Below are 22,312 nucleotides of genomic sequence, written 5' to 3' on the forward strand. Positions count from 1 at the left end.
AAAAAGGTTCCATTTGTTAACATTAGTTAATGCATCAGGTTATCACAAACAAACAAGCAACAATATATTTTCTACAGCATTTGCTAATATTAGTTAATGTTAGTTAATAAAATACAATTGTTCAATGTTCATTAATGTTTGTATATATTGCATTAACTAATGATAACTACTATAGCTTTTGATTTAAAAAATGTATTAGTATATGTTTTAATTAACATTAACTAAGATTAATAAATGCTTAATAAGTATTGTTCATTGTTTGTTCATGTAACTAATGTTGTTAACTAATGTTAACAAATAGAACCTTATTGTTAAGTGTTACCATTATTTTATTTGATCACATCAATGAAAGTGATTCTAAACACAATGACATTTTTTTTGTTGTTGTTGTTATCACATAAATGAAAGTACTACGAAACACAATATATTTTATTTTATCATATCAGTGAAAGAAGGCTTATGAATTCTATACCTATAAATCTTCATAAGAAGTAGCAAATGTAGAATATGTTTTTGGTAGCACAGAAATATTTAGCTATTATTTTAGTAAAAAATAAAATATATATATTTTATCACATTAGTGAAAGTGTTACCAAACACAGTTAAATGTTTTATTTTATTGTGTTTATCACATTAATGAAAGGAAGCTTATGGATATATCTAGAAATCTTCATAGGTAATAGCAAATTCAAAAATAAGGCTTATCCCTGTCGTTTTCTATGGTATTGTTCTTAATTTTATAATGGAAATGTTGCCTTATTTCTTTCATGTTAAAGTCACTTTTAATTATTTTTAAATACAAATTATTATTGTTTAATGACTGACATGTAAAGCACTTTTTTTTCCACCCACAGAGAACGACCGTCCCACCTCCTTGGTACCAGACCTCATTGATTACAATATGCCTCTCACTGCCACCTATCTGAAACAAATGAAACTACAGTGCATGACTAGCAATGATCAGGTAGGTGAAAGAAAGTGAGAAACAGAGCATTGGAGAGGCAATCAATTATGAAGGAGTGCATCATCTAATAGAACATTGAAGTTGTTGGTTTGGTTTTGGAAGTGCATGTATATAGTTTAAAGAGTTTTTGCTGAGAGCTCCAAAAGCTGATTCTTACTGATTATTTTAGATGTACCAAATTATAATTTAGCACAGTAATATCAGGTTAAATTTACCTCGGTATCTGGGCAAAGAATTTAATGTAAATGTCACCCAGCTCAAAAAAACTGCTGAAAAGGATATGTGCAATATGTGGTTGTCAAGGTAAACTGTTATAGACATGGTTGCCTCAGCAACAGTATTTGTGGATGCCTGGAAAAGCAAGAGTTGGATGTGTCTATGGGTCACTGTGCTATTTAAATGGGTTGGTTAATGATGGTTAACACACAAACCCATCCTTGTGAACTAAAGCACTAAATAGAACTAAACATAGAAAATGGATGGATTTATGTAGCATGAACTAAAGATCATGTCTGTAGAATATGCTCATACATTATAAGACCAAACACCAGGATACAATGACAGTGGGTAAAAGGAATCTACAGCTAACAGAAAAGGTATACAAAATAATAATAAATTCACTCTCGTCTGCATCTCAGATAAATCCATTACAGAATAAATGACATCTTAATTAGAAAGCCCACAAAGGTTACATTTAGAGCATAAAACAACCTGAGAAATGTCTAAAGACAGTACCTCTGACATGCTGCATTGTCCAGAAGAAACAGGAATCCTTTAAAACAGACCTGAATTATGTGTTTAGCTATTATTGTTTTGTTTTGTTTTGAAGTAGAACCCACTGCGGTAACAAGGCAGTGTAAAGCAGAATCTATTTTCTGTATTTTTATTTTTGTTTATTTTAGCTTTTATATATGTTTGTTTGTTTGTTTGTTTTGCATTTCCAAAACTCACTTCGCAAACAAGGCAGTGTAAAATAGAATGTTTGAATGTAAAATTATAAAATGCTGCTTGGCTGGTAATTTTGAAAGGTATGGATGAGCAATGCTTATTTATTTACTTTGCACTAATGAACCCAGTCTAGATAACTGTAGCAAATACTCCTAGGTACTGCAGGTGCAATGTACAGTATGCTGTGGATGAGAGTAGGCATGTCACAGGACAGTGGTTAGAGGGCGCTGTTGTATCACTATCAATTAAAGGAATATGCGGTGTGCAATACAAGTTAAGCCCTATGGAAGTGAATGTGGACAATTTTTGGAGGGTTTAAACTAAGGTAGAAATTGTATGCTTATTTTATAAAAGCACTTACATTATTTCTACTGTTAAAACTCATGTGTTTTAGCTATAAAATACTTGAAATTTAAATTGTTACTGTCATTTTAGGGTTTTAGGGTTTGTTGACATTACATCATCATTGCAACAAAAACTTTACACAGAAAAGGTTAGTATGTGATATTATCTCACTAAACTCATATTTACACACATGGTGTTTATGTCTTGTGGCTATACTTTTGAAACTGAGTATTTTAACATTCAACAATTGGCCCCCATTCACTTCCATTGTAAATGTTTTTTTTTTTTTTAAGAAAAGGAGTAGCAATTAAAAAAATATTTTTGTGGTAATCAATATTATGCCACAAATGCTGTCGATTGAGCATAACTTGTAATGAACCTGCAATATTCCTTTAAATATAAAAAATGCATTTTAGCACTATTGGACTGTGGACTTGGGAGTTGGATAGACAGAAAAACATACATGGTCACATATGAAAGAAATCAGAGACTGCTGGGAAGATATCTGAACAACTATATTAAGTTACTCTTTTGTAAAACCTAAAATTGAAAGACCTATTATTAGCATTGCCATTTTAGCTCTTTGTTGGCGATATTTGTCATCAGTGTTCAAAATAAGATGCATGTTAAAACATTTTCTAACAGTATCATTATGTCTCTGCATCACAAGTAGTTTAGATCAGTATTGCTTGATTTAAACATTAAACATCTCACTTAAAGTGATTTAACCAAGTAGGGCATGTTTGGAGATCAACATCCATGTTAAAACTGGGACAACATTTCTATTAATCATATTTCAGGGTTAGATTTAGGGCTTGGGCAGGGGCTTGAACAACATTCTTATCAACAGATCATTATCTCAGATTGTAGGGGTAGGCCTAGCGTAACTGATAGGTTTGGCCTATGATTGTTTGATAGGATTGTTGTCTCCATCATCCTCTCATCCCCCCTTTATTGTTTTAGGACTGAAATACATTTTCATACCTAACCCTGCATTGTTCTTTTCTTGCACCTCTCTCATTCTTTCTCTATCTCTCCCATTCCTTGTATTACTAATGCCCCACTTGGTAACTATAGCCAACACCACACATATCAACCTTCTAAACAAACCTCAGAGGAACTCCAATTTCTCATTAGGGCAATCCTGCAAATAAAACGTATCCATGTTTATAGTATGCATACACTATGTGTGCATTTCCAAATGCATTCATTTTGGTTCACAGCTCAACAGGGCAGTGTGAAAGCACTTTTACGAATGAACTTTTCATGATCTGAAACTGTGAATTGCTTCAGAGAGATGTTGAAATTAGGGATGTGCAAGACTAGCCGACTAGTCAGTACAGCTGCTACTAATCGACACTGAAAACAATAGTTGATTACACAACAAAATACACAAGAATTGTTCAAATTACTGTCATTTTAATGTTACTTTTATTTTATTTTTTAAATAACACATTAAAATAAATGTGTCATACAAGTGTGCCGCACAAGCCCTCAAAAGTGAACTGAAGCACCAACTGACTTTTTTTTCGGGATCTTCGGAGGACTGAGGAGATTGGAGCTTTAAATTTAATATCAAAATTTCTATAATTAATTATTTCACACCGTCATAAGTCAAAAGTGCAGGGGCGTGTGTTTGCGATTGATTCAGCGAGAGTGAGGGCGGGGCCTTGATTTCGCGGCTTTACTTCCTGCTCACTACTGCGCAGGTCTGGTCCCGAAATCGCAACTGCGCAGACTCAAGTCCCAAGATGTCAGCACCATATCGGGACACTGGCGGCTTCAGTTCTCACCAATGAAAAAGAACGAATGGGCGTCGTCCATCTTTTTTTACAGTCTATGGTGTCATATCACGACGGGCTCAGAAATGACCACTCGAAAGATGAGCATGGTGTGGGAGTATTTTGACTTAGAAGAAAAAGGAAATGTTTTATGTAAGCTATGTCATGTCAAACTGGCATATAAAAATTCCACTGGAGCCATGCGTAACAATATTCAGCACAGACACATAGGTGTTAGCATAGGAGAGATTAGCCGAAGCAAGCAAATGCGCATCACGTCATTCACTACAACTCGCCGCCACTGTGATCCTGTCTGCTCTGAAAAAATAACAGCTTATTTCAGAGATGGCAGCAAGAGACATGATACAACTCAGTTTTGTTGAGGGATAAGGCTTCTGTAAATTGATGGACTTCATTGAGCCTGAATACACAATACCAGGGCAGAAAATAATCACGTCAAGGTTGGAGCTGGCACATCAGAACATGCTCGCGAATATGAAAGAGATCATGGAGAAGATAGAGTATGTAGCAATAACAATGGTTTGTTGGACATTGTTAACAACAGAGTCCAGTTGTAATGTTTGTACAAATGCAATCTTTGAGTCCAATTTGTTTGTTTCACAAATTCTACAAAAGATATCATTTAAATCCCATGTGGATATGAATTTCAGTTCCACATTATTTTTTACAGTTAGTTCTTCATAATTTCAACGAAGTGCTAATAAATTCACTATTAAATTGTTTAATATACAATGCATAAAATGCATAAAATATACATTTTATTCTGAGAGTGGTTGTCTCTCTGGTGATTCTCTGGTGGTGGAATTAACATTATATGTGACCTTGGAGAATAAATATGACAAATAAAAAAATTATAAAATAAATAAATATTATATGACCCATTTAACTTTAATCTACAGCAATAATTGATCAATCTTGTCTTATTTTACATAAGGACATTTGTGACATTTTTGATTAGTTCATTTGTTTTTCAGACCAACTTCCTGTTAGATATTGGGAGGGGGTCTTAACTGTAAAATCCCCAACACTATGCAATGATCAAAAGTGGAAGTGATCCTATGAGTGCTTTACGTGTAACTGCTGAGCTTTGGAGAGGCAATTCACAGTGACGGTTTGGAGTGATATCAGAGTGACTTTTTCCTCTGTTGTGTATGTGTGTTCTGTCTCACGCACGCACATCTCCATCCACACACCTGCATTTCTCACTTTCTCTTGAGCCCCACTAGATGATTACATTCTTTCAGCCCTCTCTACTCTTCAGGTTGCCTTGGTAATGATAAACAGGGATACAGGGATCCAGGGACACATGTTATGTAGAGGCCTTACTAGTTGATTGTTTGTTAGTGCTCGTGCAGGGAGAGAGAATTTCTCGTGGTAATGTGAAAAATAAATTGAATGGATTCGTAACTTTAATTTATTTTACATTTTCATGCCTAATTAAAAAGGTAGAGGGATAGTTCATCCAAAAAATTATCTTTAAATAAAAAGTAATTTACTCACCCCTTATGTTGTTCAGAACCTGCATGGCTTTCTTCAATGGAACACAAAAGATGTTAGGCCAAATATTAGCCTCAGTCAACATTTACTTCCATTGTATGGAGAAAAAAAGCATTGAAAGTGGTTGGTGATTGAAGCTACCATTTATATTTGATGAGGATGAGTAAATGATGACAGACAATCCCTACAATTATTTAAATCATTTTTAAAGTTAGCCAGGGGCTTGAACTGAGGAGTCTTTTGGAGAAAGGACGTAATTAATTAAATATCAGGTCCTGTACAGAAGAGTAGGGTTATTGCTGTAGAGGGGGATGGTTATAGTGAAATGAGGGTTTGTTTATGATAAAATGAGGAAGTGGCATACATATAGATGGGTGGGGGTGGATGCTTGTCTTTAACAGCTACAAGATCAGCCTACAGGGTTTGATCTGAGCAGATGGGAGGCACTATATTGTGGGTTTTTCATGGAATGTTTGGGGAGGGGTTGAGAAAGGGACAGGAGGCTGTGTTGGTTGATGATGATATGTAGCCTCACCAGAAGCTCTAAAACCTGCTTGAAATCACAATTAACTTTCTCATAGCTTCATCATCATGGCAACGGCAGAGGTAGAGAGGTGTGTTCACTCCTATAGCGTAGGTGACAGCAAGGATCACGGTGTGATTCGCTTTGCCATAAGCGTGCTAAAAGTGGAACTGCTCTTATTCTGGCACACACACTTCTCAAATGGGGACATACTATAGATTTATGTTGTTTTTATAGAAAGCTAATTATGACTGTAAACTAACTCTAACCCACACCCTAGCCCTATGCCTAAAGGACACATTTTTCGAATTTGAAAGAAAACAACAAATCATTATTTATGGATAATTTTTCCAAATGAGGACATCCGCAAAAGTATAAGTAAACTGACAGACACACAAACAGTGTCAGTGTGCATTAGGGTTGCCAAATGTCATGTATTAGCCCGGGACGTCCCATATGTTGGCCGAAATGAAGATGCTATGAAATAAACCAGCTATGAAAGGAACAATAGAAGCATACAATTGTATTGATTGTAAACATGCTCAAACTCACAATCACAATACTACTCCTCCCATTGTTGCTTCTATGGTTCTCTAGTGTGGTAATGCATGCAATGACTTAAAGGAATATTCGGGCTTCAATACAAGTTAAGCTCAATCAACAGCATTTGTGACAGTCTGTTGATTACCACAAAAATGTATTTCTACTTGTAAAAAACTGGGTTACAGTAAGGCACAATTTATTAGGGCCAATCTATAAACATTAAAATACTCACTGTTTCAAAAGTAAAGCTACAAGACGTAAACAATCCTCACGTTAACATATTTTTAGTGTGATAAAATAGCTTACTAAACTTTTCTGTGTAAAGATGCATTAAATTTCACTACTTTGTAGCCATGACAACACAACAGCCTCAAACCCTAAAACGACAGTAAAAACGACCATTTAAATACAGCTCAAATGATGCACATGTCAAATAATACACCAAAAAAATTATGTAAGTGATTTAATAAAATTATAAGCTTCATATTTATACCTTTAAACCCTCTAAAAAGGGTCCCCAGACATTTCCATTTTAAAGGCCTCACTGTAACTGTAAAATGAGGGAAGAGTTGGAATTATTTTACTTGGTAATCAAACTTACTCCACAAATGCTTTAAGTCAGTTAAATATACTGCATGAAATATACTGTATGTAGTATTTCAGCCAATGTGTAATATAATACATTATATTACATTTCTTCTCTCCTCGCAACACTGAAAAATGACAACCTACAAAATATACTCACATCTAAATTAACTAGTCATTTTATTCAAGTAAAACTATTATTTAATATCACTGAAGCAACCTGAATTCATAATGCTACACCATCATAACTCATGTTAATGGTTAGATCAAGTAGAAAAAGTTCCTTAAGGTACCAATTCCAGGTTACCACTTTTTACACTATAAGTTGTACTTCTTTTGGGTTTTGGATCCAACAGGGTTAAAAATAGCTCCCCTCATAGTCACTCATTATTTAAGAGTCTCCTCCCTCTGTCCATTCCCATTCCACTCTTCCCATCCTTCATCTCAGAATTCGGAGTTTTCTCAGGAACAGATACACAGGGATACTGTACCTAATTGTTATGTTACAACATAACAAGGGACTGAAGAAAAAAGTGAAAAACAGGTTGTAAAGCAAGTTTTTTCTATTTTATTGACATCTTTTATATAGCTCAATGGTGAACTAGGAAATTCAGAACAGGAAATGTGGAAAAGAGAGCATGTTTATTTTCATACAGGGCTTGGTAGTTGAGCTGTGGACTTTGGCTGTGTGAAGATCATGTGCTTAAAACATGGGAGAATCCTGACAATAGTGGGGTGGGTGAGCTTCATTTTGTGCACAGAATATCCTGAGGTCTGACTTCCTCCCCCCCCCCCTCTCTCTCCCTGTCTCATACAGGATGAGGTTTCGGTAAGCAGTGAGGATTTGGACATGGCTGAGCCCGCGTGGGTCTCTACTGAACGTGCTCCAGCCGCAGAGCCAAGCAGCCCCACCACCCCATACACGGAGAGGATGCCTACACCCCCACAGCCCAGCATTAAACAGGAGGAAGGTATTATTTCCCTGTCTCTCTCGCCCTCTCTCTCTATCTCACACTTTCTACCACTCACACTGTGTATATTGTTAGCTATGTATTTCATTGAAATAGCAGCCACCACTGCTATTGTTTGCCAGGGTTTATCAGTGAAGACTTATGGTTGGCAAGAGTCTGATAAGTGTCTTGTAGCTGATGTTTAAGAGGTGCCTGAAGGCCCATTATAGCCCAGTACTCTAGTCTCTCTCGCTCTCTTCCATTATGCTCTGGACAGATGCCGGTTAAATGGATGTCTGGGGTGTGCGAAGCCATGCTGAGGCTGCCTTATTTTTTTCATTTTGGTCATATATGTGAAAATCTTAAGTGTAAACTTCTATAATGTTTGTGGATATCCGTTGTTTGAAAGATGGTGGCTTGTAGGTCTGTTAGATTATGACAAAAATCACAATTATTTGATATTGTAATCGCAATTAATCATTTTGAGTAAAATAATTTATAGCATCACAGCATTTAAAAAATGCTTTTAGCTTTGCTTCTAAAACTTTTGAGACCATGTCCACACTGATGCGTTTTCATTTGCCAGTAGCTATACCTACTTGCTCTCATTCACACTGGAACAGTGTTTTCCTTCACCAAAAATGTTCGAAAATGCTCTCCATTACAGCATACTTTGGAAAACGATGACATTAGGAAACCATAAAAACACTTATCAAACTTAAATGGATTAGTGTGGATGGGGCTTCAGTGTCTCATTTTCGTATGCCACCGCAAACAAAATAAATGAAAAACACAAATCTGTGGATCAGATCTTAATTTTTTTTAATTTTTTTTATTTAAACTTACATTTTTGCAGACAAACATATACACTAATTTAAATGCTTTTGATTTGCCATTGCAATTATGCGCACAATTGGTTACATTGCTCAAGCCAACAAATGTACAAATTAGAATCTATAATAGATAATATAATATATAATGGTCTCTGATGCAGAATGTAAACAGTAAACTTGGCCAGGACCACCATATTTGTGGATGAGAGTACACAACTGCGAGATGTCAGGGTTGTTGTCTTTAGTCCCTTTCTGAATTGAACACACTTCCTTCTTGGATGAGGGTAGGGAGAGGGGAGGAGGAGATGTTTTTAAAATGGCTGCTGGGACAGTCGAGGGTCTTATGGGTGGCAGAGTAGGGGGAAGCAGCTTGGGTTGCTTCTTTGTGGGCTAATCCTTTGTAATCTTGCTCAGACTGGACTGTAGGGAAAGACTCGCCCCCCCACACACACAGACATTAATTACATTGTTATTAAAGAAAAAGAATGAATTTTGAATGTATGTATGAATGTATGGATTAATGAAGTAATCTGTTCTACACCTCCCACAGACAGCAACATTCCTTCTACTGTCACATACAAACTGACATTGTTTAAACAAATGTGCTTTGTAATTTAGCTGTGTTACATTGCCTGGTGTGGTTGTATTATGGGATGTTTATGATTAATTTCACGTCTGGTGTTTTGCACTATAATAGGGCTCTTTAGTGTCCTGTACCCATTCTCAATGTACCCATGCACAAATGGATCCCTGCCTTGATTCAAAGCAGACAGGGTGCTGTTTAGAGACACACAGGGGAAGAATGATGATGATTTAACCCACACCATACCATTGCACCCACCCATCAGAGCTCATTCACTATTAATACTAGTCATGAGTTGTGTGCCAGTAGATGAAAATGATTAATAAAACATTCCCTATAATTTAATGGGGTTTACTTCCAAATCCTGACAGGTATACCATTTTCTAAGCATATAAAAGAAGTGTGTCCATATTTCTATTCTTCTTACTTATTGTATACAATTTATTTACACTACTTTTTATGAATGTGCTGTTTTTGTTTATTTCTCTGATGCTTCATCGAGTGGACTATATATATATATATATATATATATATATATCAGGGGTTGGCAACCTTTTTGACATGGAGTGGCATTTTTTATTTTCCTGTTCAATGGCTGTGCGGACAAACAACCCCCCCAACAAAAAAAAACCTTTCGCATGTATGTGATTTTCCAAAGTTTGAGTCCACTTGTGTAAATGTATCTATTTTGCCGTTTTCTTTTTTAATTGTATATTTTTAATTACAAATGATATTATCAGCATAAAAGTTTGAGTGAAAAATCTTGCATGTGAATTTTCACAGAGCAACTTGTGAAAGTGCTTTAATGAAAGACAACATGTGTTTTGTACATAATGTGTTAACAGTTAATGTCACAAATTTGCTTATTTGATTACTGATCACGAAATTGTGTGGAATCTTAAATATTTCTTTCTTATTATATTATGTCATTCATTTTTCAATAACACAGAGGGATATTCACTAGTTCACAAGCAACAGCGAGAGAGGAGCTGGCTATTTTATTTACAGTATATGTAGTTTTTCGCACCTGGATTACAATCTACATCTTGATGTAATCCTTCCTCATAAGCTATTCGCGCATTACAGATCAACCTTTAAGCTCTTTTCGGTGAATCGCAACTGCAAAATCCTAAAACTTTATTTCCAGGTTTAATTAATATTTTGAATAGACTTTGATTTTTGAACCCCACTATGTGGGTTTATATTTTCTCTTTTAATTGTTTAATGTAATTTTGAGTGTGACCATGGTTTCAGGAGGGTGTACCTGTATGCTGGGTTGGAAATCTCAAGGATTAATAGTGGTGTTTTCCTTATTACATCACATGTTGTTCTGAAAGCAAAATGAAACAAGGAATCAAGGCTGTCATCCGTGCAGCCTGACAGAAGCGGGCGTGTTTACTCGCGTGATTAACAGAAAGTGAAGCGCTGCCGGCTTGTGATGAGTGAATGGCTTGCACGCGCTGCACAAGTCTGTTGGGTGAAAACACGCTGCGTGATCATGAGGGAGGATTACATCAAGATGTAGATTGGAATGCAGGTGCGGAATTTCATATGAATAAAATAGCCAGCTTCTCTCACAATTGATGGCTTGCCAGTGATTACCCCTCTGTGTGCCAATGCTGGTACACATGCCATAGGTTGCCAACCCCTGGACTATATAATAGGATGCAGATGGTGCAATAACCTTACTAACTACTAATAACTACATGGCTCGTTGTATCTGTTGATACGTATCGCGGCAGTTTTCTGGTGAAATACACCCTAGAGCCTCTACAACAACTTTTATTCACTTTCACACAAATCATGATTAAAATGGCAGATTATCAGTTAATGAACACTTACATTTTGCCCTGTTCCTCACCCAATGTTATGACATCAAAACACTTGTACTACAGCACATGATTTGTTACATTTTAACGTTTGCTTTACATAACGAATAATTTACATGATTGTCCGAGTGCGATTAAACTGCATAGTAGCTCAACTGATAGTAGCACTTGCAACGCAAAGGACCCGTACGGGTGAACCGCTTATATTTGATGTAACGGGTGGAAAAATATTTACATTGTCATTTGCGGTGCGGGTCGAAAATATAGGCACGGACAGACTGCAGGTCAAAATGCCAAGGCTATTTTTTTAAATGCATGTAACAGCAGCACTGCCCTGGAGCCCTCCATAAACTTGATATCACATCTGGTCTGGTGTAGTAGATTTATTTTTATGCGGGTGCATTTGGATCACGTCTTTATTTTAAATGGGTCAGGGACTTTATAAATTAGTGCGGATGTCAGATAACGGGTCAGGTGTTTTGTTAAGCACTGCGGTTGCAAGACGAGTGTGGGGCAGGTGCAGGTGTGGGTTTATAAAACAGGACCCATGCAGGACTCTGGACCAGGGTATGAGCACAGAAAAACATGCAAGTCAACATGTGAAAAAAGTGCTGAAAGTGACATACGCACTACAAAATGATGTGGTTGCTTCAGTAATTGTGTTTTTCATCTCAAATTGGCTTTTTATGCCACATCATTTAGATTTGTTGAGCATTAACCTTAAAATTGCATGTACGTATCTCACAATGTCTTATTTTGACACTATCGGGTAGGTTTAGGGTAAGGAGGTAGGTTTTCTTGATTTTAAATTGATAAGTGTATTAGCCTTAAAACCCCCATCTGTTTGGGAGAACATTTAACTTGCTTTAATTTACAAACAGTACACTGCCAAACAGTGTACATTTCACCTCCAAACTACTCGAGCCACCACGTAATGTAATATTGCAAAAAATGTCACCACAGTCACATAATTTTCATGAGATCAGGCTGTATCTAGACTTTGTAAAGCAATTCAGATCCATCTAACCACATCCGAATATTGAGGCTGTATGTTTTTTAGCCAGTGTGCTTCGGCTCATCACTAGAGTGGTTTCTCTATTTGATGGATGCTCTACTACATTCTTGTATGTGTTATTTTGATATCTTATTCTGCTCTCTAAATTAGTGGACGAGAATGAGTCGTCTCTCTCTCTCTGTTTCATCTTATCTCCCCCATCTTTCTTTTCTGACTTCTATTCCCATCGACTCAGACACAACTCTGGCAGAGCTCGTCACCCATCTCATTCCCCCTCATCCTCTCTCTCTCTCTCTCTCTCTCTCTCTCTCTCTCTCTTTTCACCTCTGCCTTCCTCCACTGGTTTGACAGTTGACCCCAATGTTGCTCTCCTGTACATACTAGCACACACACATCTTCACCCAGTGAAATTGCATTACACAGCGTTTAAGTGGAACAGCCTGTCCCCCTTCCCCCAGTAGACACAGACACACACACACACACACACACACACACACACACAGACTTAATATTTATACCTCACATCCATACATTGATGCAGTTAAAGTGCAGAGTGACTTTATGTGCAGACATCCAAAGACATTTGCCAGGTAACCTAAAAATATGCTTCATATGGTAACATTAAAATTGTCTGTTTTTATTCTAGTCAAAAATATTATTTAAAATGACTAAATCAACCTGAATATATTAGGTTATACCACCAAATATAATTTCTATGGATCAAATCAAGTATAAACAGCACCTTAAAGGAATAGCTCACCCAAAAATGAAAGTTCTGTCATCATTTATTCACTCTCATGTTGCTCCAAACACATATGACTTTCTTTCTTTTATGAAACATACAAGGATATGTTAGGTAGAATGTTGGTTGCAGTCACCCTTAATTTTCATTCCATCTTTTTACCATACATTGAAAGTGAATGGTGACTGAAGCTCTCAGTGCATAAATTTCTGCCCAGCATTTCCCTTTGTGTTCCACAGAATGGATGTCATACAAGTTTGGAACAACATGTGGTTGTGTTAAAAATGACAGAACTTATTATTGAGTATTAAGATTTTCTTTCTTTCTCTCAGATGATTCCTCTTCCGAGAATGTCTGCACAGCTAACGGTCTCCCTGCACTGACTCCACCTGGTGGTGCTGCCATGGTGACAGGAGGAGTTCCTGCATCTGAGGGGGTGGTTCCATATGGAGAGGTGAACGGTAACGGTGCCGCTGCACCTCTGGACTTCAGCACTTCATCATCCTCTTCTTCACAAGAGGGACAACAGCCTGTCAACCTGAGTGACAGACTTTTACCTGGGGTGACGCTTGGATCCTACCCACCTGAACCCAATAGAAAATTCCCTGTCAAAACAGAGTATGGTAACAAGGTATAAGACTAAGTCACATTTTTCCACATCTAAGAATTCTTAGATATTTGTATTTAAAGGGATAGTTCACCCAAAAATGAAATTTCTCTCCACATTTACTTACCCTCATGTTGTTCCAAACCCGTATGACTTTCTTTCTTCTGCAGAACACAACAGGAGACGTTAGGCAAAATGTTACTCTTTGTCACCTTTCACTTTCATTGTATTAAAAGAAGATGCAATGAATGTGATTTCTGCCTAACATCATCTTTTGTGATCCATAGAAAAAAGCAATTCATATAGGTGTGGACCACATGAGGATTAGTAAATGATGACAGACTTTTCATTTTTGGGTGAACTGTTACTAAAGTAATAATCAGCATAATAGTGTTTTAGTTGTAGTTTCGGTTAGCTTCAGTTTAGATTTTGACTTTTGTCTGTAACTGCTATGATCTGTGTCAGATCATAGCAGTTACATGGGCAGTGACGGGCGGCATTTTGTGCTGGGGGGAGGGGGTTGGCACTGCCCATGTCGCCCATGCCTAAATCTGCCACAGATCATAGCAGTTACAGACAAAAGTCAAAACCTAAACTGAAGCTAACTGAAACTGAAACTACAACTAAAACACTATTATGCTGATTATAAATGCTGGCCAACAACTTTGGGGGCATTCTCACTTAGTAGAATGTATTACAGCAGTTGTATCTAGTTAAAAAACAAAAACATTTGATATATTTGACCCCCCACCCCTATAGCCCTAAGCTAGAACCGCTACTGGCTATGATGTTAACAAATGTGTACATTTATTTTGTATGTGGCTCTCTATGTACGTATGTATCTACAGTCTCCTCAGTACAGCTCAGGAAGCTATGACTCAGTGAAGACAGAACTGAGCACGTGCGGGGAGGACATGACCCCAGGTCGCTCTCAAGTCATAGACGATGATGATGACGATCACGATGACCATGACGACAGTGACAAGATAAATGATGCAGAGGGCCTTGACCCTGAAAGACTTAAAGCTTTTAACGTGAGTCTGATTTGCTTAAAAAGTTTTTCTTTATTTAATATGCCTTACATCAGGTTTTGTATTTAATTACTTTTATTTATTTGTTATGTTTGAAAGTGCAAATCAAGGTTTATTTCTAAGAATTTTTTTCTTTCAAAGATGAACAAGTTTACATTTCTAAATCCCTTTCATTTTCAAATGTTTCTTAAATATAATTTTTGTATGTACAGTATAGGTGCATTCTGATTCTTCCTAATCTTTTCTTCTTCATTCTTCTTGTTCTGTAATATTTCTTTCCATTTTCAGATGTTTGTGCGGTTGTTTGTGGATGAGAATTTGGACCGAATGGTTCCGATCTCAAAGCAGCCCAAAGAGAAAATCCAGGCCATCATTGAGTCCTGCAGCCGCCAGTTCCCAGAGTTCCAAGAACGTGCTCGCAAACGTATCCGAACCTACCTCAAATCCTGTCGCCGCATGAAAAAGGGTGGCTTTGAGGTAGGGAAACATTCAGACACACATACACATGCCAGCCATAGTCCTCTGTGCTATGCCAATGCCACTGCTAATCCAAAACGTTTTAGATTACATGAAATCTTGGACATATTGTTTGTGTTACATACCGTACTCGTGTGCATTTCAGTTGCATTAATCTGCCCTCTGGTGGCTGATGGGTAATCCTATAGGTTAAAATTTTTTCAAACATAGCTTATATTATGTCTGTAAAGTCTTTTGCTATAATTAAATTCAGTATGTTTGGAAGGCATGTCTGGAACCTTTGTCTGGTGCTGGAGTAGCCAAAGTCTTACAGAAATTAAGTATGGACAACAGAATGTTTTACAGGAGTTGTAACTAGTTAAAAAAAACCACATTTGATAATACCACATTTCAAAATATGATTTTCAATAACACAAAACAAGAAGCAAATGCATTGCTGTAGCGTTAGTGCATCCATTTCCAGAGACCAAGATATTCCTAAAGTGATTTTGAAAGGACATAATTTTCAAGATAAAATAGATGTGGATAAGGTGATGACACTTCTCTTTTTCTTTTTATCTATCTATCCATCCATCTATCTACCCCCAATGGTGTCAGACACGGCCCACACACCCCCACCTCACCTCTGCCATGGCTGAGAACATTCTTGCAGCTGCATGTGAGAGTGAAACACGCAATGCTGCAAAGAGGATGCGCCTGGACTACCAGGCCCATGTGAGTGCATGTGTGTGTGTGTGTGTGTGTGTGTGTGTGTGTGTGTTTAGAGAAATACATAATTGGGTCTTTATAATAAGATTAAATTATTTTAGTACATTGTATAAAATTGTGGTTGGTTTTTAGATTGCTTAGTGAGATATGTGTCATTCACATGCCTTAAAGTGTTGGTTCACAGAAAAATGGCCTGCTAAATAATGCAAAATGGTTTCATGACCAGTAAGAAATATTTATGGCTGGTAAATAGTCTCAATTCATTCAACACTGGTAAGTGTGACAAAAAGTTAATGGAATAATTTACTCAAACTTGTGTTGTTCCTAACTTGTACGACTTTCACAAAGTGGTAATGAGACAAAAGTCTTTATTGTACTTAACTGTTCTTACACAAAAGTCGTTAGGCTGTATGTTAGTCTCAGTCACCAGTCACTTTCATTGCATCTTCATTTCATGCAATGAAAGTGAATGGTGACTGAGACTGTCATTCTGCCTAACATCTTCTTTTGTGTTCTACTGAAGAAAGAACATGATTGGGTTTGGAAAAGGAGTGACTGATGACAGAATTTTCATTTTTGGGTGAACTACAGTTTCCCTTTAATGCTTCTGTATCAAAATATAGCTCACTCTTACCTTCCCATTGGCTCATTTACTCCTCTTCAGGATGAGTCGGTTACTGTAGACAAGCCCAACTCCAGAGATCCGGCTGCCCTGGCTCACTCAGGCTTCTCACTAGCAGCCTCGGCCTACTCTCAGGACCAACTCTACACAAATGGTGGACTTAATTACAGTTTTCTGGGATATGGAACCCTTGGCAACAGCCTCCAAAACAATGGCACACCACAAACCAATGGTGAGTGAAAATCAGAAAAGCAACTTACCTCAGAATTATGTGTATGTTTTTCTAAGTATTTTATTTTCATGTTTTATTGTCTATTCTATTCTATTCTATTCTATTCTATTCTATGGATCTACAAAATATTGAACAAAGGTTTCTGTGTTTTACTCTTGTTAGGTCCCACTGATCTCAGTATGAAATCTTTGGCCTCCAACACTTCCACCTCCAGTTCAAATAGTCATGGTCAGGGTGGAGGGGGCGGGGGGGCATCTGCCCAGCTCAGTCCGCCAGAGGTCACGGCTGTTCGGCAACTGATTGCAGGCTACCGCGAGTCCGCAGCATTCCTGCTTCGCTCTGCTGATGAGCTTGAGAACCTCATACTGCAGCAGAACTGAGAGCTGCACACGGTCTGGTGTTACCTGTCTCTCCCGCACACACCCACACAATGCAGACACACACATATATGCAGACATACAATGACAGGAAGGATACATGTAGCTACGTGCACTTACACACATAGACACCTGAAGCCCGTTCATTCGGCAAAGCAACCTATCACACATTGCTCATGACAGTTTACATCCATGATAGTGTCTTTATCAAATTTCCTTACCCTTGATTCTGAGTCAAATAGAGCGGAATGCTTATTGGGTGGCTAAGATGGCTTATTTTGAGGCTTTATGATCAGAAAATGCAACACAAAACAACAGGTGTCTGTACACAAGGCAACATTAAAATTGTCTTACAATCACTCAGTGAGAGCTATCTTGCAATCATCTCTAAATTAGGGACTGATGCCCAAACAATTTATGATGTCATCTACAGCCAAAAGTTTACACCAGACATCAGATTCCAGCAGATTCATGTGTGTCAATGATTTACTATTTTTATCAATCAATCAATCAATCTTTTAACAGATGATCTAAAACATACACTCCTCAGTTATTTAAAGGTGTACTCAGTAATTTTCCTTAATTAATTTACACATAAATAAATTAATAGAACTTATGTATTTAACTGACTCCAGTCATATCAGTATCTTAACAACCTTTTTGCATGATGCTGCAACAAAGCCACTGGGTATCCAGGACTACTGCCAGAGTTAGCCATTTTAGATATAGAACAGATACAAGAGAAAGGGTTTTTAAAGATCTCTTCTACCTGTTTAATGCTAATGAGGTTTGGGCAGAAGGTGCAATGTAGGTGAATATTGTTATAGTGTGTCAGTGTCTGAAAATTTATAATTTTCAATCATAAACTCATTAACAAATGTTTGTATAAATACAGTATATATTCCTTACTCATATATAAGAATTTTCATTCAAGCTTACACGTGCACACAGAAAGTCTACTTATAGAATCAATGATTGGTGATAATGAAAGAGATGCTGAAATTCTATTGGTTGGGAATATTGACCCGCTGGACATTATGCAAATGAATCTGTGCTGAGTGGAACGCTTCAAATCCTTTTCTACGTGCACTATTGCCTATTCACCCTCAGCACGCCAATACACTGTAGGAAATCACACGCACAGGAACACATGGGTGACATCGACCTCCCAGACAGGAGGACTGGTCTGTACATGAAAAAAAAATGAAAAACAAAGGACTGCATTTTCCATGCTGCATTGCATTCCAAATATATTCTTTTAAGTTGTGAATGCTGCTCTTATTTTCTAACCTCATGACTGAGACACTTTCATATTCTTCACGGGGACCAATCAAAACAGAGGGACTTATTAACATCTTATTGGCACACATACTGTATATGCATAGTGAGTTTGAGAGAAAGGAGCTAATGCTTGACAGGAGGTTTAGAAGGTGTGGCAGCGGGGGCGTGGTCAAGCGCCCATCTGGGAGAGAAAAGCGGTAAAGGCGCTTACACCTGAGCTAAATTATGTCTAACACCTGTGTCTAATTGCAGTAGCATGAGGAGAGCGGCATAAAAAGCAGCAAAGGGAGAGCCTCGAGAGAGAGAGAGAGAGCCCGACACCAAGCCCAGCGAAACGAACTGTGTAATATTATTGTGTGAAAGTGGAAAAAAGATTCCTATTTTTCCCGGGTTTCGGCACCAGTGTACGACTTTCCACTAAGGAAGGGACAGGAAACAGCATCAAAAGTAAGGCTTTTTTAATCTTTTTTCCACTTTCACACAATAATATTACACAGTTCGTTTCGCTGGGCTTGGTGTCGGGCTCTCTCTCTCGAGGCTCTCCCTTTGCTGCTTTTTATGCCGCTCTCCTCATGCTACTGCAATTAGGCACAGGTGTTAGACATAATTTAGCTTGACCATGCCCCCGCTGCCACAGAAGGGTAATCATTCTGTCAACAACACCAGAGAGCTGTGTTTTGAGATTTTGGCAGTGGTTGGGTGTAGTAAGTGGTTGGGCATAATATGATCAAGGGCATAGATTCCAGGGGGGATGGGATCTATACCATGTTACCATGACCAATGGAACATGCCCCCCCAAGCCAAATCTACGCCATTGACGAAGATGTGAGAAACTTTCTGCTACCTCTCATAGAAATAGTATTTGAGTGGTACACAGAATATAAAACAATATTAACAATTAACTCTTTTCACCAGATTCACTTCTTCTGCCTGCATTTTCTCATTTTCACAAATGCCATCAATAGAAAAAAAACTGTATTCAAAAAGCAAAAGACAATCCTGAACAATTGTTACTTGATTCCTTGTTAAACTGCATAGCGTTGTATGAGATCTCACTCTGACTCTCTAGCCATTCGTAGAGTGGTGACAATACAGGGCCTTCAAGTTTCAAGTCTTGCAGCCATAGCTTGAAAATTGTCCTCATTCCGTAACATGTATATGCGGAACAGAGCATTTTCCTCCTCTTATTTATCTGGATTTGAAATATGTTTTCATTCTTAGCGTTGCATTTTATTTATTTTTTATTTTAATATTAAGTTAAATCTCTCTGTTTTTTATAAGTGTTTTTTTTTCAAAGCTCTTTTTCTACAGCACTGACATTTCGATGTGAATTAGGGATGTGAGTCTTAACATTCCAAATGTAAAGCATGCATCTCAGATTGGTCTCTGAGTGGCTGAATTTGATATCCAAATGAAGCAACTTCTGAAGAGAGAGAAAACAAAAAACAACTACTAAGTTGTCCCATGCAACTTAGTTTTAATATGTGGCTGGAAGCCCGCTATTACTCATTGAAATAGATTCCTTGATGAACAGCTTAAAGGATATGTGCAGGATCACAAGTTACACTTAATAAAATAAATTCAATTACACATAAATAATTACATTGGTTGAAAACATAGTAGCACTTTACAATCCGCAAAGGAAAAAGTACACAGAAGGTGTCAAATATTTATGTGATGGAGCCTTAAAACCACCTAAATGATCCTAAATTATGAAATGCATCTAATCGTTTTCAAACCATAATCTGTTTTAATTTGCTCTGCATATGAATTATTAATGTAAGTGGATATTAGTTACTTAAGAATATAGTAAAACAGTTCTTCTCTTTATCATTTATTTTCTTCTTCATGCATGTCGCACAAGTTAAAGAGAATAGGCCCTTTGTGCTCTCTGGACTTCTGAGGTTGATGAAAACAAGACACATGAAAAGAAAAAGGATAATTTGAAGGCAAGAGAAAATAAAATAAATGCTACAATGTTTTATTTTTTTAATTGGTGCAGCTTAAATCTGCAATCAGATGTGGTAACAACCATTGCCTGTGATATATTTAAATTTTGTTGTGCTTCGTAAAAAGTTTTTTATTATTACTGATTATGGTATTTTATTTGTTCTTACTCCTGTACTTATAAGAAACTGTTGGCGGATGCTCAGTCTCTCTTTGTATTCCAATGTGAAGCTTTGTATGATTTCTTTCTGTTTTTGTTTTTTTTACTCAGTGAAAGTGTGTGATGTTTACATGTACAGAATTTCAGATTTTTTGTTGTTGCTTTAATTTTGTTGTTGTTGATTTTGTTTGTATAAAGCCCCACCTCTTCTCTTGTCCTGACCCCACACTGCAATTTTTATTAGAATAAAATCTAATTTTGAAGGGAACACTGAGAATGATGGTGAACATAAACCACAGAAAAGGCCTTTGCACAGTTTTGTATTGTATTGCTGCCAGGCACTTACAACAGGCTACTTAAAAGTGAATTAATTCAAGCACATACTATTGCTTTAATCCATGCAAATATGGAACTTTTGCACAAATTGTATTTATTTAAAAAAATTGCAGAAAACCAACGATATAATAGTGTAAACTGCAACAGTTTATTAGTTACACATTTATTTCAAAAGCACACCTTGCCACACCTGGCGATCTTTATTATTTTTAACACCCAAGGCAAAACATCTGCGTAAGGGCCTTAGACATGTGGTTGCCACTACTGATGGTAGATGCTGATAAACAGAGAGAGGAGGGACTTTTCAAAGTGTACCACAATTGTGGGAGTAAAATTCCCCATTATAATAGTTTCTCGTTATTTATGGTTTCTCTGCTGTGGTAAAGACAAAGCAAAAGGCAAAACTCTTAATGTCATGCAGTTTTTAATTGGGAATATAGAGTAGGTGCATAATGTTTGGGGCGGGGCAAAGATCCACTTAACTCATAAACACACTGACATGTGCCCTTTGACTTCAGTCAGAAGCCTTTCAGTGAGTCTGAAAGCCATTCCTCTTACATTGTTTGTGTTTATGGGGAACATGCAAACCTCAGGAACCATTAGGATCTGCGTTACTTTTTTAACCAGGTCTGAACATCTCGGCTGAGGAGTCCTCCCTCTCTCCATTATCAACCCAATTATATTGGATTTGCTATGTATGTGTTTTGTCTGTTTGTTTTTTATATATTTATTGTGATTTTAAAGTGAATCTTCTCCAGTACATGTGGCTGAATATTTGAATTCTTTAGAAAAGTGTTATAAATATAAATATATATATGTGTGTGCGTGCGTGTGCGTGCGTGTGCGTGCGTGTGTGTGTGTGAAGCGACTAAAAGATGGAGAATATTGCAGGTCAAATTAATTCTGTTTGTTTAATGTTAAAAAAATAAGTGGGAAAAAAACTAAAATAAAAAGCACAGGTGGGTGATTTCCCTGCCTTTTACATATCACTCTGCTGAGAGACTCAGTCTAAGACATTTTAAAATGTTCAATGTGGTGTCATCGCTGTGGAAAGAGAAAGCTCCTGCAAGTAACTTGCTCCTGAGTTACTCTTTCTTACAGAGCTGTCTGAATAAATATCTGTGAGCTGAAGACATATTGCAGTCTGGGTTTTTTTCAGTGGCCATGATCGCTATATTCTTATCCTTGTTTGAGCTGCTGAGAAATATTTATTTTTTTAAATGAAATTTTGAAATTCACAAACTTTGTTTGGAATTCATTACAAACATTTTAAATAGCATAAAATGCAGGTGTATTGTGTGGTTGCATTTTGAAAAATGAACCTTTGTTATTACATGAAAAATGCAAGTAATTAAACTGAATTTGTCTCATTTTT

At 37.1% G+C, this 22,312-nt stretch overlaps 1 protein-coding gene across 1 annotated transcript in view; it reads left to right on the forward strand.

Annotated features, from left to right (window-relative positions):
- Positions 1-18,718, forward strand: part of LOC127630462 (nucleolar protein 4-like) — a 48,946-nt gene extending 30,228 nt beyond the window's left edge. The window contains exons 4-11 of the mRNA XM_052107999.1: positions 855-964; positions 8,025-8,178; positions 13,492-13,790; positions 14,615-14,800; positions 15,086-15,274; positions 15,872-15,988; positions 16,647-16,836; positions 16,999-18,718. Of these exons, the coding sequence (XP_051963959.1) occupies positions 855-964; positions 8,025-8,178; positions 13,492-13,790; positions 14,615-14,800; positions 15,086-15,274; positions 15,872-15,988; positions 16,647-16,836; positions 16,999-17,216 (1,463 nt within the window). The 3' untranslated portion in view covers positions 17,217-18,718. The remainder of the gene's footprint in view (positions 1-854; positions 965-8,024; positions 8,179-13,491; positions 13,791-14,614; positions 14,801-15,085; positions 15,275-15,871; positions 15,989-16,646; positions 16,837-16,998) is intronic.
- The last annotated feature ends 3,594 nt before the right edge of the window (positions 18,719-22,312 follow it).

Source organism: Xyrauchen texanus, chromosome 37, assembly GCF_025860055.1.
Source record: "Xyrauchen texanus isolate HMW12.3.18 chromosome 37, RBS_HiC_50CHRs, whole genome shotgun sequence".
Classification (NCBI taxonomy): domain Eukaryota; kingdom Metazoa; phylum Chordata; class Actinopteri; order Cypriniformes; family Catostomidae; genus Xyrauchen; species Xyrauchen texanus.